Below are 15,967 nucleotides of genomic sequence, written 5' to 3'. Positions count from 1 at the left end.
CATTTTCACATGTGAGTGTAAACATTGAGTTGGGGGCCATTTCCAACTGCAGCTTATGTGGATTGAAGCACTAAAACAGCTCATTCTGAAAGGCAGAACTGAGCAGACTGAAAAATAGTCAGTCGAGAATGATTTTGTGCAAAAATAAAAAATTAATAAACTTGTTTTGTATAGCCCAGAGACCTAACCTAACTTTTTTTAAAAGAAAGCATAATAGCATTAAATTAATAAACTTTCTCAAAATGTAAAGTAGGATAAAAGATCTCAAAAAATTTAATATTTCAGTTGAACACATGCTAATCTTTGTTATTAGCACAAATATGAACAGATTACAGAAGTTTGTTGTAGAAACCACCAGAACTTTCCTGTTTTCCCTTTGATGTGTTTCAGAGAAAAGTTCTGGATTTATGTGTTGGGTGAAAAAGCAACTACACAAAAAAAGCAGAGACCTTCAGAAACTTTTAAACAGTACCATATATAAGCAGCAGAGCATTTATGTTGAATTGAATCTGCTGTATAATCTGTAATTTACCGCAGCCATGGCGCTGTCAATAAATCCCGCTGACTCGACTCCGACTCTCATGACAGCACATTACTTGTGATTGGTGGCACTGATTTCATCTCTACAAGTTCTGAAACTATATTTTCATCCAAAAAGATGCGACACAAAGCGTGGATTCAGACAGAACTGCTGTTGGATCGACTTCAGGGTCACGTTTGACAAGAAAAGGTCAAATATTTAGCTTTTCTTTTAAGTCATGTTACCTTATCAACCCTTCAGTTATCATAATCTCTCACAGTCTAATTGAAAACCTCGAACATGTTGGAAACATGAAGCTAAGAGGTCAGAGAAAGCTGATCGTGTTCAGCATTAGTGGCTATTAGCGCTCAGAGATAACATGTTGAGAAGAAAAGCTGCTGCCCTGGGAGGACCTGAGGGATGTGAGCGGTTACTCCGGTAAGCGCCCTCCGCTTTCAAAGCAACCTTTTAACCTCGGCGCTTCCATAAAGTGCTTTGCAGAGCTTCCTCTCATCTGCTGGGATAAAAGCAGACTCTTCTCTTTTTTTACTCTTTTTGAAGGATTGTAAAAGTTTAATGGCAGTGGTTGTTGACAGAGGATTTGAACTCTTACTATCAGACCTCTTTCCAGGCAATTGTCACACCTGTGAAAATTTGTCACAGCAGGAACTAATATCACTTTTCTAGTTATTATTGCTGTAAAGGTCAGACGTTTGTTTTTATGTTTTATTTCCACAATAAGAGAGAAAACCAATTCGAGTGGAAAATATTTTGGAGGAATCCAGTTTAAAAGCAGGCCCTTTGTTTTCCTACATCTATCTGCTTTAGGACTGAAACGATTAATCAGATTAATTGTGATTAATCGATTGTTGAAATAATCGTCAAATAATTTAGTAACCGGTTAATCGCAACTTCAGTGTGCAGACTCATGAAAAAATATTATTTTTCTATACTGTAGATCTATCTACTTTAGGGCTGAAACAATTAACTGGGATTAATCAATTATTGAAACAAGTGTCAACTAATTTAATTATCAATTAATCGTTAACTGCAGTAAACAGACTCAAAGAAAAAAAGAGATTTTTTTCCTGATTTTGAACTTTGGAAAACCCAGTGGACCAGAACCAAATGGCCCCCAAATAATCACTGACTGTAGAAACGTCACACTGGACTTCAAGCAATGTGGTCCTCCAGACTCTTCATTTCCAAATAAATTGTAAAATACATAAGAAAATAAGACTGGACCTCTGAAGAACATTCTCTGTGAAGATGGAGAATGTGTGTAATGAATCTACATAACAGGAGTGTCAGTTTTTAATTAAATCCCTAAAATAAATTAACTTTTTGATGATGTTTTAATTTACTGAGCTGTGGCCGGATGTTCATTGTCTGATTATGAAATGGTTTCTGTGTGTGTGTGTGTGCATGCATGCGTGTGTGCATGCGTGTGTGTGTGTGTGTGTGTGTGTGTCTGCAGGTTTCCTCGGATGTTTCTCCTCTCATTCAGAGCGATGCCCAGACGTTCACCATCGGCGTTTTACCTCAGATGCCGGGATTCCCACAGCTGGCCCCGGACTGCGACCTGCAGATCACCGTAAGCAGAACCAAACACAATCTCACTGACCTCTGACCCAAAGCTTCACTGCTGCCCCATTGGGCAAGAAAAATCGGATTCAGGCAGGTTGCTAAAATTTAGTCGTTGTTTCACAACATTTTACATGTTTTTAAAAAGTGTTCAGCTGAAAATTCTTTAGAAATTGCTGTAATTGTGCACAAAACTTGTACATTTTCATAAAACGCTGTGTTGTTGCACTCATTTTATTCATTTATTTTGAAATGTTTAGAATCTGAGGTCATTGGTTTACGTAGAGGTATTGTATGTATTATTAATGGATGGATGGATTTTTTCATCCATCCATCCATCCATCCTTACAACTTTCCTGGGACTGACCTTTTTTACATATTCATCTCTGGAAAAATAAGGAACCACTGCACTGAACCCATTGAAAATCTTGTGGTTTCTACACCCAATATTGATTTCTGAACTCTTCCTCAGTTAAAACGTTAGTATTGCTGTTTCTAAATTAATGTAAACTTGCTGAGACGCATTAATGACATGACTATGTGATTCAGCTTGTAGAGGAGTAAAAAACAGAGAAACATGAAGTTAAAAGTTGAAATAACAACAATTACTGTAAATCTGGAGAGTAGTAGGAGAAAGTAGCAGAGTGAAGTGAAACCAAGAGTCTATTTTTATGAGTTGCTTGATAATTCCTTCAAAATTACTTATTTTTGACTTCATTTTTTGACTTTTACTACATTTATGTGTAGATCTTATTCTGTATCCAACTGTAGAGAAACGTTTATGTCTGCAGTTGGATTGCAGTTGGTCGAGTAAGTTTCATATGTAGCTGCTGTGTTGTTTTTACTTTTTTCATCTTAATCTATTAATTTGTGTAATTTGTGGAGGCTCTGGAGGATCAGGTGACAGAAATAACGGCTTCAGCTCTCTCCTTCATCGATTCTGGGACTCCGAGCGAAAAACTCCTCTTTAACGTCACCAAACCTCTCTTACCGGGACAAGGTGAGTCACACACACAGGTTTCTATTTCTACTCATATTTTTTTACTTTGTATTGATTTTCATTCATTTTAGTAGCTGAATTTATCCAAACACTTACCCTACCGCTAGCCATTACCAGTGTGTTCTTTAACTTAAACTTTTAAGCTGACTTTTTTTTAACATAAGTCAAATTTTCTTTAATAAAGCTATTTTAAATAATATTAACTAATTAATTAATTAATAAAAATAATCATAAGAAATAGTTTATACATTAAAAATATATATTTTTAATTTATTAACCAGCTTTCAGCTTTAATCTTGATTTTAGACTAAGCAGACTGACTTCTTCTATCCCAGAAAAGCAAAGTTAACCCAAAAAGTTTAAAACCTTTATAGATGTCTTATAATAATACATCCAATCAAGATATTTCTTTATGTTTCAGATCTAAAAATTATTTACCAATTCCCTTTTCTGCAAAAAACTTCAACAAAAACGTTTAATAGTTTACTATCGTTTCCTACTTCAACCTAGAAACTTAATAAACTTTTTATACAGGTCACAAGATTTTGAGCTATCTTTAAATGATTTAGCGTTTTGATTTCTCTTACGGTTTTTCTAAAGTCACGATTTACTTTTGTGTAAATTTTTGGCTGTTTTCAGTTTTCCAATGTAATAAAATGACCGGATTCTTCAACTGCTAGAATGCGCATTCTGACGTTTTTTCAAGTTTGTTTTTTCACAAACAAAAGGCTGCTGTTTGTACATAGTTCACTCTACTGAAATAATTCACGCATCAAAATGTAGCCACAGGTGTCTGCTTTGAGGAAATATATGCGTCAATCCTGCAGATTTTATGGTTTTCTTTTAAACACTGCCAGAGCGCAGGCATGTCGCCCCTAAAATCAGTAGAAGTTGCGTTTTGACTTCCCTTTGAGGAGCAGGATGTTCATATAATTCAACTAATCGCCTTCTTGCACTGAAACACGATTGTGTTGCATCCGGTTCCTCCAAACTTCTTCTTCAAGTGGATTTGTGTTAGTGTTGCTGCATTTAATGCACCACTCAGACCTGACCACGTTGACTTCAGCGTCTGTCAGCCTGCTGAGTAACTCGAAGCTCGGTTTAATGAAACGGAGAACTGCTTCAAAACGGCTCTCATTCATCAACTAATGGGCAGATCGATTAGTTCGAGTCGCTCTGAGGAGAGGGGGCATTTTTCAGAGCTAAACGCTAAAACCAAAACACAACCCGGCGCTCTGAGCGCCAGAGTTTTTACATCAGCAGGAGAGATTTTATGGAGAAGTCAGTTTGTTGAGGCGCTTTGTCGACGGTTTCAGCAGATTCAGGTTCCAGCAGTGAAACGTCTTAATGAGCCCAAGGTTTGGATAAAAACAAAAACATTAAATCTGAAAAATATTTGTTCTTTGGCTCCATTGAATACATGAAGCGTTAGTGTATATTAGTCCATCTGTCCATCCATCCATCTGTCCATCCATCCATCCATCCATCCATCCATCCATCTGTCCATCCATCCATCCATCTGTCCATCCATCCATCCATCCATCCATCTGTCCATCCATCTGTCCATCCGTCCATCCATCCATCCATCTGTCCATCCATCCATCCATCCATCCATCCATCCATCCGTCCATCCATCCATCCACCCATCCATCCACCCACCCACCCATCCATCCATCCATCCATCCATCCATCCATCCACCCATCCATCCATCCATCCATCCATCCACCCATCCATCCATCCATCCATCCATCCGTCCATCCATTTCTGTATCATCATTTAACTGGTTTATGTTTAACGCTGCTCTACATAACAGAAATCCTTCATGTTTTGAAATGTTGGATCTTTTCCTTTCCTTCGTCCTTCATTGGAGTCTCTTTGTTTTGCGCTCCCTTAAAACCTGAGAAATGTAAACATGTTTTACATGGAAGCCAATAAAAATTTAAAAAACTTAGTTTGTAAACATTTCCTGTTTTTGATTTTAGGACTCATCGAGCATCGGGACAGGCCGTACAAGGCAGTGCAACATTTCACGCAGGCTGACGTCAACAATGGAAAGATAATCTACAGACCGCCGCCAGCGCCGTCCCACCTCCAGGAGCTCTACCAGTACTCCTTTACTGGTGCGACTTCACTTACAGTCATTCACTATTTTGTAAACTCTGGACACAGTCTCTTAAAAAGCAGCACAGGGGTTGAACTCCGTTTTAAAAGCAGTCTGAGGGCGGCTTGGAAAGTTCAGAGGATATTTTAAGACACCTTGGTTCTGAAAGATAATCCATAATCCAACATCAAAGCGGTCCGAGTTAAATGTTTCTTAATCCTGGTTTTTGGAGCTCCATCCTCTTTGCCTCCTCAGTTGTTTTAAGCCTTATTGCTTATGTGTTGAGGTTTTTTTGTGCAATGCGACAGCACCTGAATGCACAGTTAGGGTTTTATTTTACTTTCATCGCCTTCCAGTTGTAACTTGTTGCTGTGTTTAAACCTGACAGGCCTGCCGGAGTCTCTGAGCGTTTATTTCACAGGTAAATATTCTTCACCCACCTAAAACCTGAAAGGAAGGCAGCATGAAGGAGGCACTTTGTCCTCATTTTATACAAACAACCGCCTTCTCTTTCAGCTCCTCTTATTGTTTATATCCAGTATTTATTCTCTTTATTTTAACCTTTTTTGTATTGTTGGATTTGGATGTCTTTGATGAGGATCACTCCCTTTATTTCCACTTTGTCTTTATCTTCTTTTATCTTTAGCAAAATAAAACTTGTTTGAGTTGTTAATGCTACCTGATCTTTTGAAAAATCAAAACTTTAAATTTTTGATAAATATCTCCTCCAGGGATTTTGGTGTTGTTTTACAGAACCACAATTTTATTTCTGTTTTTAGGGTCCAACATTTTCTGCTAAAAGAAAATGAGTACATTTTCCTCTTTGGATGTTGATATTTGTTTAAAAAAAATAACATATAGTTTCCAACTTAATTAGTAGAAAAATAGTAGATCTAAAAATATACAACTGGTACTTACAATGTCATTCTGTTGTGGAAATTCAAAACAATTATTCCATAAAAAACAATAAAAACAGCTAAAATTGCATTTGTTGTTACAATTTTTTTAAAAAGATTAGTTGGTTATTTTTCATTTTTATCAAAAGTTATTAAGCCACAAAGACCTCTAGACTAATGTTAAGCAAACTTATTAGTTGGGTCAGTAACAGATCTGAGTGAAGTTTCCTCTCCACCTTCTTCAAATCTATCAAATTTTGTGTCAAATATTTGTGCTACGTTTGTGCAGAAAAAATATTAGTTTGTTCCCATACAAAGTGTAAGATTCACAGTTTTATGGTTATATTGGGGTTTAGTCTAATACGCTTTGACGTTGTTTTATTCTATTATTTGAAGAAATTCCCTCGGTAGGGCTTTGTTGCATTTGTTTTTGCAGATCTCTCTTTTTTGTGCCTCAGTGTCGGACGGCGAACACACCACTCCTGAGCTGGACTTTGTGATCCTGCTGCTGCCGAACCACCAGCAGCCGCCGGTGTTTCAGGTCCTGGACCCGCTGCTGGAAGTCCAACTGGGGGGACAAGCTGCAATCGGTAAGAGAAAAGGAAAAGCAGCACGATTTCTCTCTGCAGCAGCTTCTCTTTGAACGTTTTTTCTCTTGTCTGTTTTTTTTTTTCTGCAGGAGGTCAGCAGCTGGCGGTGAGCGACGCTGACACGGCACCAGACGACCTGGAGTTCGAGCTGGTTGACGCTCCCATTCATGGAGAGCTGATGAGGAGGGACGACAACATCCGCATGAGTAACGGTAACCAAGACGACCACAAGTTTTTAACCCAAGAGAGACGGATTTCTGTTTTCAAATTCATTAGCAATGCATCTAATTTATTTCCAAAATAAAAGCATCTTAGAAGATAACCAGAGAGACGGCCATATTTAACTGCACTGATGAACACTTTCTCAGTTTGCCTTGTAGATATTGATAGAAAAAGATCAGAAGGCAAATTATGTTCCTAATCTTTTCATTAAAAAATAGTCAATAATTTCTTAATGTTGATGAAAAATACTAGTTTCATTGGCAGTTTTACTTAAAATACGGAAAAAATGTCTTCTTATATGTGAAATAATCTGCAAATGGAACAATTCCTTAAGTAATTATTGACTTATAACAAGCTCCCATATGTTGCTGAATTTTTTTTGTAAGTTAGTTTTGTCTCATTTCAAGTGTACTAATTTACTTTTACTAGGAAATAGACAAAATTGCTTAGTAGGATTTTGTGTTTTTGGAGTGTAGAGATCGGTTTCTGTGCTGATGATGTTGGAAAAACCCGAAATAACCCAAATGTAGTTTTCTGAAAGACTCTCTGCCCTACTCCCTGTTGAAGCCCACAGCATCACGGATCCTACGCTGTAGTTAGCTATGGGAATGAGGTGATCTGTCAATTATTCATCCTGGAGTTTTATAGCAAATACTGCTGTAATGTTTTTTTTTGTTGAAAAGCCAAACATTTATCTCATCTGACAAAAACACTGACGATCAGTTATTGTCGGTTGCCATGGAAACTTGGTGTTACCATGGAAACTTGGTGGCTCCAAGATGCCGTTCCTGTGTGTTTATCTCAGGTCCAGTTGTTCCGATTGTAAATTAAGACAAATTAAGACTTCCTGATTGATGTATATAAGGCATACTCTCTGGTTTTTCTCTTTTTAAAGAGTTTTTAGCAAAAATGGAGCTGAATGTTATGTTACATTAAATAGCCGGGGAAATGGGAAGTTGTAGATTACTAATTAAAAGTTTCTAAACACATTGAATTAAAAATACTGAAATTAAATGTATGCAGTTATTCCTTTTATTGGATTAAATATTTGTTTATTGTAAGGACTCAACATTGTCCTAATTATGGGTGCAGGATATATCGACATCAACATCGGTATCAGCCGATTTTTGTAATTTTTTTAAGATATCGGTTCTTGTCTTTCTCTCTAGGCGACACTTTCTCCTTCGCCGACGTCACCCACAAAGTCCTGCTCTACCGGCACACCGGCCTCTCCACCCAGGACGACGCCATGTCCTTCTCGGTCAGTGATGGCATCTCCATGGCAACCACGGTGGTGCAGGTGACGGTGCTGGACGGAGCGGGCGACGGGCCGCGGCGAGACCCGGCAGCTACGCTGTCACTGGAAGTGGGCGAGAAAAGCAGCACAGTCATCCGACGCTCACACCTGGCCTACACGGTGAGTGGGAAGAGATGCATGCTGGGTAAAAGGTCTTAGAAACGCATCAGACTTTTTATAATAATAACTATTTATAAAGTGCTTTCAAACAAAGTGCTGAGGAGAAGGGAAGTAGGTCAGCTATGCTAGCTTGACTATGACAACCGTAACATGTAGATGTGCTGTGGAACCAGGTGAGATTCGGTTCAGTTTAAAAAAAATATTAATAATCGACCCACACACCAACTCTAACATATAATCAGTAGAGCAGCTGTTTAAATTAGCTAGTCAACCACCGCTGTGTTAGCTTAGCTTATAGCAGCAGTAGCTAATCTACCACAGTGATCAATTATTAATAATCCCAAAAGAAACATCGAGCCTAAAAAAAACATAAAACTGTAACCGACTGAATGTTCTGTTCTTTGTTGGGGAAATGTTTGACTGTTTCTTGGGGGTTAAATTCTGAAACATGTAGTGGCGTTGTTGTCAGTTGCTATGGAAACACTGAGTGTAGCAGAGCCAACAGAGAGCAAAAAATAGTGATTTTTTTGTTCTTGCTGCATTATTTTCTCCTTTTGTTGTTTTGCACTGAAATAATAATACCTGCATCTCTGGGTTTCATTTTGATTATTCAGCTGTTTTACCTCAGCAGTGCAGTTATGGATGGCATGTAATACAGTCATCTTTTTGCCCTACACCCGCATGTGTGAATTTTCCAGATGGGAATAATGACATTTTAGGGGGTCTATACTTAAAGACAAGAGCTTTTAATGCTTAGCACTTCACTGTTCAGCGCTGTCACATAATATCCCAACAAAACCCCATTGAGCTGAGAGCCTCTCTGTTTTGGCGTTACCAGGACAACACGTCCCTCGACGACCAGATCCACATCCAGCTGGTGTCGGTGCCGATGTACGGCGTCCTGACCAGGACTTCCTCCCAGCAGGAGCCGCAGGAGCTCAGGGAGTATTCCTCCTTCAGCCAGGAGGACGTCAACCTGCACAGGATCAGGTAAAGCAGGGACATTCAGGTGATGGAGTTACTGATTTAGGTAGAGTATTAGTGAAAATTGATGAAGTTACTGACGCCTTTTAATGGTTTAAATCCACTTTTTCTCAAGTGCTCCTCTGAGCGTCAAAGTTAATACTTTTTACACTGTGGAGTGCATCTCATTAGGCTTTCAGTGCAACTTCAGAGGCCCGTAAAAGCCTATGAAGCAGAGCAACCTGAAGAGTAAGGCTGACTTTTAAGGCTATTAAAAAACCCAAAGAAGCCATTATCAAAAAAACAAGAAGCTCTCATCCTAAAGTCAAAAGATTTTCCAGGGATAATTATGATCTCTGGTTTTGTTAAGGGCCTGCAGGACCGAAGAAGCTCTAATAAAGACACCACTTGAAAAGAAGAGATGAGCTGTTTATTCCAGATTGTAGGTGATAAAATGGTGTTAAGGGTTCTTTATGCTGGAGCTTCAGTTATTAGTAGCTTAAACCAGGAGAGGAAAAGCTAAAACTTTACTTATTTTTCTTCAGTCTAATGTTTCTGAAAGACACAAAATGAGACTTGAAACTTTTTACTTTCTCAAACTGAGCCTGTTAGCATAAACCTAGAGTAGCTCCAATTTTACCAGTTAGAGGAAGGCAAAGCATTCACACCCATGAATGTTTTAACCGTTAGCAAAATGTGACCTTTTTACCCCCACATAAAAGTAAAAGTAACAAAAAGATAAATATTTTTTATTAGGTTCAAAATGGTTAATTGTGATTAATGGATTGTTGAAATAACTGTTGACTAATTTAGTGATTGATTAATTGGTAACTATAATATACAGACTCGGAAAAAAACCTATTGGCTGGAAAGCAACATATTTAGAGTAGTAATTAAGCTAAATCTGTATAAATATGAATCTGTATAAATATGAATCTGTATAAATATGAATACATTTTGCATTTAAGATAAAAATACCTTTGTAAATATCTTTAGGTTTTAGCTTCACTCAGGCCAGATTCACTAAAGGAATGTTATTGCATGGCATTTTAAGCAATAAAATGTTTGCTTTTAAAAAAATTATTTGTTTTATTTGCATCTCTTAATAATGTATTTCTATTATTATAAATAAAATGCTTAAGTGGTTAAATAAAAACATCTGTGTGTCCCTTTTTTCTGATTAATCAATTAATTGTCAGAATAATCAAAAGATTCATTGATTAGTAAAATAATCGTTAGTTGCAGCCCTACTGCAAACGTTGTCATGCTGTGCAAACAGTCATAAATTGAGTCCTGAATTTTTCTGTGGAATTGGATCAGGATACGTTTTTTGTCCTCCATGTCGCCCAGTTTGTGACTTTCTAATAAAAACCAACCTGGTGCAGGTACGTCACGTCACTGGAGACAGGAAGCCAGCCGGTGACGGACATCTTCCATTTTGTTGTTCACGACAAAGACAGCAATCGCCTTGACAACCAGATGTGCACAATCACCATCACCGCCACACCCAGACAGCCGCCGGTGGTCACCGTGCCAGGCGGCATCAAGGTAGGCGCGCTCACTTCCTGTTTTATTCCCTTCCTTTTTCCTCTTTAATCCACTTTGGTTTGTATCACCAGAATTAAATGTTGAGTCACAAAATCTGCTCACATTTTCAGCAGAACAAGGATCAGTTGGTAGTTTTTCAGGATTTCTGAAGGGAAGTATATAATTTGTTGATATTGTTTTTATTTTAATATGTGAGTAATGCCAAAGTTATCAAGCTGAGGGAGAGGAAAACACATCTGAGTGAATTAATGAATATTATATTAATCCTCAAAGTGAGGTGATGAAATAAGAAATATTGCTGCAACAATTAATTGAGAAGTAAACTCTCAGTTGGAAAGTAATGAAACATCTGTTTAGTTTCAAAAGCTGATTCCCAGAGAGCGTTACGGCGCAAAATATCTGCAACTCTGACTGCATTTCCATTACAAATATGCAAAAATATTTATCAATATTTTGCTAATATTGACTAAAACACAATTTTACAATTGCTGTTTTCATTAAATAACAAATTAATTTAAAATCAGACATGAATGAGCTTCTTCATGTGATAAATCATTAAAAACCATGGCTATATTGATTTATAACGTGGGAAAAATGTCTTGAAATAAGTGAAATAATCTGCAAATAGTACTAGTACTTTATCATCAATATCAAGAAATTATTCACTTAAAACAAGCACTTATATATTGTAAAAAAATTACTTCTAATTTTAGTCTTATTTCAGGTGTACTGAGATATTTACTCTAGGAACTAGTCTGAAGTTGAGGCTTTTATCTCTCTCAAAGCTTCCCTGTGTTCTTCCTTTCACTCTCTCTGTCCGTGACATTAACTCGACTCTCTGCCGCGGAGCAACCTTGAACATTTCCTTCCGTTCTTATTTACTCTCCCAGTCTAACATGATTTGGCTGTTTGCTGCTTCTGCCTGAATCTTAACTCATTCTTGCTTCCTTGTGAGTAGATTCCTGTTTCCTGTGTGTCCTCATTAAAAGCCCTGACCTTTAACTCAGTGTCTGCTGTCTGGAAACTTTACTCGCTTCCCATCTGGAGTTTCTGTTTGTGATTCTGCGACCTTCTGTCTGTCAGCCCACCTTTGCATCACACCAGAACTGGACTGTGCAAGCGTTAGCTGTTGTCTTCCTGTTACTCCCAGTTTCCTGACTTTGCCTGATCTTTCGCTTTATACTCTAAAACTGATCACAAACTGTTTTCACCTTCTGTTCCATCGTCCAGTTCCTTTCCGTCTCGTTAGCCTATTTCCTGTCACTATTTTACTGATAAAAACATTATAAATGTTTTCAATAAAATCGTAATTTAAATCACAAAACATTACTTCAAACATCACTTGTTATATTGTTCATTGTTATTCATCTTTGATATTAGGAAATTAATGATTAGTTTAATAATTGACTAATAGCTGAATTATTCAATTAAATGATGAATCGACAAGTTAGCAGTAGCTAATGCGCTAACTTGAATTAAATCATATATGACCTTGAAAGACTACAACTTAGAATTTAGTTGCAATATTGTAATTTACATGCTTTATAAATGTGTTTATGTTTATATCTTGCTCTCCACTGTCCATGTTTTATTTTCTTCCTCTATGTTTCTGGTTTTAAATAAAGTAATTAGTGGGGAAAATGGAGAGAAAGTGGAACTGCTTTGTAAACACACTTCACCCACTTCAAAATAAGGATATAAATCTCTACTTGAAAAATAACCAACACATCAAAACAGAATTTTATTCGGCTGAAAGTTTACAAAACAGCTGAGAAAATTTTAATTTATTAAAAAACATTCATTTAGGGGAAGCTAAATGTTAGCAAAACGCTAAAGCTGTTCTGGATTAGCACAAGTGTTGCCACCATTGTGTTTGAAGTGACTCTGTCAGAATGACTCGTTTCCTGTGATTGGCAGGTCCAGGAAGGCGGCCGTGTTCTGCTGTCGACCAATCACATCACAGTATCGGACGTGGAAACGCCGTCAACCGAGCTGCAGGTTTGGCTCGTCAGCCCTCCCAAATACGGCTTCATCGAAAACACAAAAAGAGGCGAGTTCAGTTCAACAGCTGCACAAAGCAACAAATCCAGTTGCTCACGATAATTTCCACATTCATGTTTGTGTCTCATTCAAACGATCCCGGCTAAATATCCTGGAAATAAAAAGCTGTAGACCAAATGTTCTGACGTTTTATCCTCTGTTCAGAAAAAGAGCAGATAGGAGAGAATTAAAAAGCTGATTTCAGATAAAAGCAGACCTGGGAAATATACCTCTGTAAGAGCAGGAAGGAGGAAATCAAATTAAAGCCTCCAGTTCTGAAGCAGATTGCAGAAAGTCCTGAAAATCATTGGATATATCAGAGCTCAAGAAATGGCTCCACAAAGGGAAAGGAAAGCTTTAACAGAGGCAGCCATGTTAGATTGTTGAACAACTATTAGCTTTGCACTCTGACCTCTGTGGAGGAGTAGTACGAAAAAACGACAGAAAACAGAGGAGCAGATATGGAGATTAATACAAGACCTGAAGGCATCAGCAGTGGGTGGGGGAGGGGCAAAAAGATGAAACTGATACAGTGAAAGCTAAACCACTCATCCTTCATTTTTTCCATCCATCCATCCATCCATTCATTTATTCATAACATGGGAACCATATTTTGTCATAAGTGAAATAATCTGCCAATGGCAGTAGACCTTTTTCCTCCATATAAACAAATTATTAAATTAAAACAACCTCCTATTTCTTGCTGAACAGTTACTTGTAAGTTAGTTTTGTCTTAATTCGTGTGTACTAAGATATTTGTGCTAGAAACTAGACCAAAAATACTGGGTAAGATTTTTTGTTTTTGCAGTGTTGATGGACCTTATAAGGACTTCCTGTAACCACGGTGACCGTATTGTTGAAGTGATTCCCGGTCAGCAGTTCTCGCTATTAGAGTTCAGCTGTGACAGCTGCGCCTCTGCTTTGTGCCGCTGCAGGTGGCTCAGTGGGCGGCTCGCGCGCTGTGACTCCAGATGTTCCTTTCTCTGTGGAGGATTTGGTTTCTGATCACGTCTTCTACGTCCAGGACAGCCAGCAAAAGGCCAGCCAGGACGTCTTCAGCTTCTACATCAGCGACGGATACAGCCAGACGGAGACGTTCACTGTGGAGATCGACATCCAGGTAAAAACTTCCACAGTGCAACAACTGAGACAAACATACAGTAAAATTTTGTTTTTGGTTATAAACAACGTGAGAAATATTTGTTGTTTTTTTTTTTGAGAAAAAAATATTTTCTCTAATCAACTTGCTCCAAAATTATTTAAAAGCAAAAGTATTTAAACCAGTCCCTACTTCTTTATCTTTGATTTTCAAGAGGATCAGGATTTTATTTATACAAGATGAAAATTTTCTAAATTTTTATCCGTCCGTTTGAGTTTCTGCTGCTTCTAAAAACATCCCAAGCCCTTAAAGACCACCCAGCTGTTTTTTTGGCAATAAGTTCATGTTTTTTGTCTTTGGAACAAATTTACAGAATTTATCTTCACAAATCAGCAGGCACTGCCCGTTACCTAGCAACGCCAGTGGAGTTCCGCCCGTTGCCTAGTAACCTGCCAATTGAACTAGAAATTTTTTAAAATCAACATTAAGAAATATCTTTGCTTAAAACAAGCTCCTAATTCTTGCTGAAAAGTTACTTGCAAGTTACCTTTTGTCTTAGTTCAAGTGTTATAAGATATTTGCACTAGAAACTACATAGAAGTACTTTGTAAAATTTAATGTTTTGCAGTGTTAGCCGGTCTTTTCAGCTTTTTAAAACGCTGTACAACTTGTTTTATTAACATCTGGAGGACTTTATCATAGATCTTACTGTCGTCTACAAACCTGCACACCTTGAAATGTTGGAAGTTATTGTAATCTATAAAGCATCTAATGTAATCTGAGAAACACTTAATCTAAATTAACTATCGCTGCCGTCTTTGACAGAAACCTAATCTGCTTCCTAATCAGCCGGTTAATCCTGTTTCTAGACTCCAGTTGAATTGATGAGGCTGTCTGCAGTGTGAATGTTTGCAGCAATAAACAGTTTCTGCAAGGTAAAAAAAAAGAATTTGAGCATCTGGAAATATTTTAAAGTTTTTTTTTCATATTTAGAGCAAAATATAACCTGTAAAATTCAGTTAAAATCAAGCAGAAATAATCAGGGTGAAAAATCTGGTAGGTAGGTCATCTAGAGCCTCAAACTGATTGTTGAATCTGAATTTTGATTCAGATTCTGGTGCATTCATCTCCGTCTCACCGGGTTTTATCGCCTCATTTTCTCTCTGATCTCCTCCTGCAGAGTAAAACCGTCTCTGAGTTGACGGTTTCCGTCAGCAGCGTTCATGTTGAGGAAAACTCCGGCGTCGTCGTCACCAACTCGTCTCTCAGCGTTTACGACGGCGACACGCCGGAAAACGAACTCATCTTCACCGTCGTCAGGATCCCAACCTACGGTGAGCGCAGACATAAACACCATAGATCAGGGGCGTCAAACTCCAGTCCTCGAGGGCCGGTGTCCTGCAACGTTTAGATGTGCCTCTGCTGCACCACACCTGAACAGAATAATTAGGTCATTAGCAAGGCTCTGGAGAACTGATCTACACAAGGAGGAGGTAATTAAGCCGTTTCATTCCAGTGTTTTGTACCTGTGGCACATCTAAAAACTGCAGGACTGCGGCCCTTGAGGACTGGAGTTTGACACCTGTGCCATAGATTATTAACACGCTTCTTCATTTCAACATAGAAAACAGTGAAAGGATTTAAAATGCTCTGGCAGGTTTTAGAAAATATTTTTGTCTCGTTTCTAGTGCAAATATCTTAATAGACTTTAAAAAAAGAAAACAACTAACATGCAAGTATTTCAGCAAAATATAGGAGCTTGTTTTAAATAAATAATTCATTAACACAGATTGTTTCACGTATAAAATGAAAAAAATGTTTTGTTATAAGCAGAGTTGGTTGGTAACTAGTCACATTTACTTGAGTAACGTTTTTGAAAAAATTTACTTTATTTTTACTACACTTTACTATTTCCTGAGTAATTTTATCATGAAGTATTTCTACTCTTGAGTAACATTTCTGGATTCTCGACCCACCTAATGAAAA

At 37.8% G+C, this 15,967-nt stretch overlaps 1 protein-coding gene across 2 annotated transcripts in view; it reads left to right on the top strand.

Annotated features, from left to right (window-relative positions):
* Positions 1-15,967, top strand: part of fras1 (Fraser extracellular matrix complex subunit 1) — a 292,855-nt gene that overhangs the window by 231,497 nt on the left and 45,391 nt on the right. The window contains exons 31-42 of one of the 2 annotated variants that reach the window (XM_028033228.1): positions 1,998-2,114; positions 2,990-3,104; positions 5,088-5,225; positions 5,595-5,627; positions 6,561-6,692; positions 6,782-6,904; positions 8,084-8,331; positions 9,170-9,321; positions 10,680-10,842; positions 12,760-12,892; positions 13,818-14,002; positions 15,162-15,315. In XM_028033228.1, the coding sequence (XP_027889029.1) occupies positions 1,998-2,114; positions 2,990-3,104; positions 5,088-5,225; positions 5,595-5,627; positions 6,561-6,692; positions 6,782-6,904; positions 8,084-8,331; positions 9,170-9,321; positions 10,680-10,842; positions 12,760-12,892; positions 13,818-14,002; positions 15,162-15,315 (1,693 nt within the window). The remainder of the gene's footprint in view (positions 1-1,997; positions 2,115-2,989; positions 3,105-5,087; positions 5,226-5,594; positions 5,628-6,560; positions 6,693-6,781; positions 6,905-8,083; positions 8,332-9,169; positions 9,322-10,679; positions 10,843-12,759; positions 12,893-13,817; positions 14,003-15,161; positions 15,316-15,967) is intronic. The other variant, XM_028033229.1, reaches the window with a different exon arrangement.

The sequence above is a fragment of the Xiphophorus couchianus genome, chromosome 12 (genome assembly GCF_001444195.1).
Source record: "Xiphophorus couchianus chromosome 12, X_couchianus-1.0, whole genome shotgun sequence".
In the NCBI taxonomy this organism is placed as follows: Eukaryota; Metazoa; Chordata; class Actinopteri; order Cyprinodontiformes; family Poeciliidae; genus Xiphophorus; species Xiphophorus couchianus.
The sequence above is the reverse complement of the archived record's forward strand: the minus strand, read 5'-3'. Positions and strand labels throughout refer to the sequence as shown.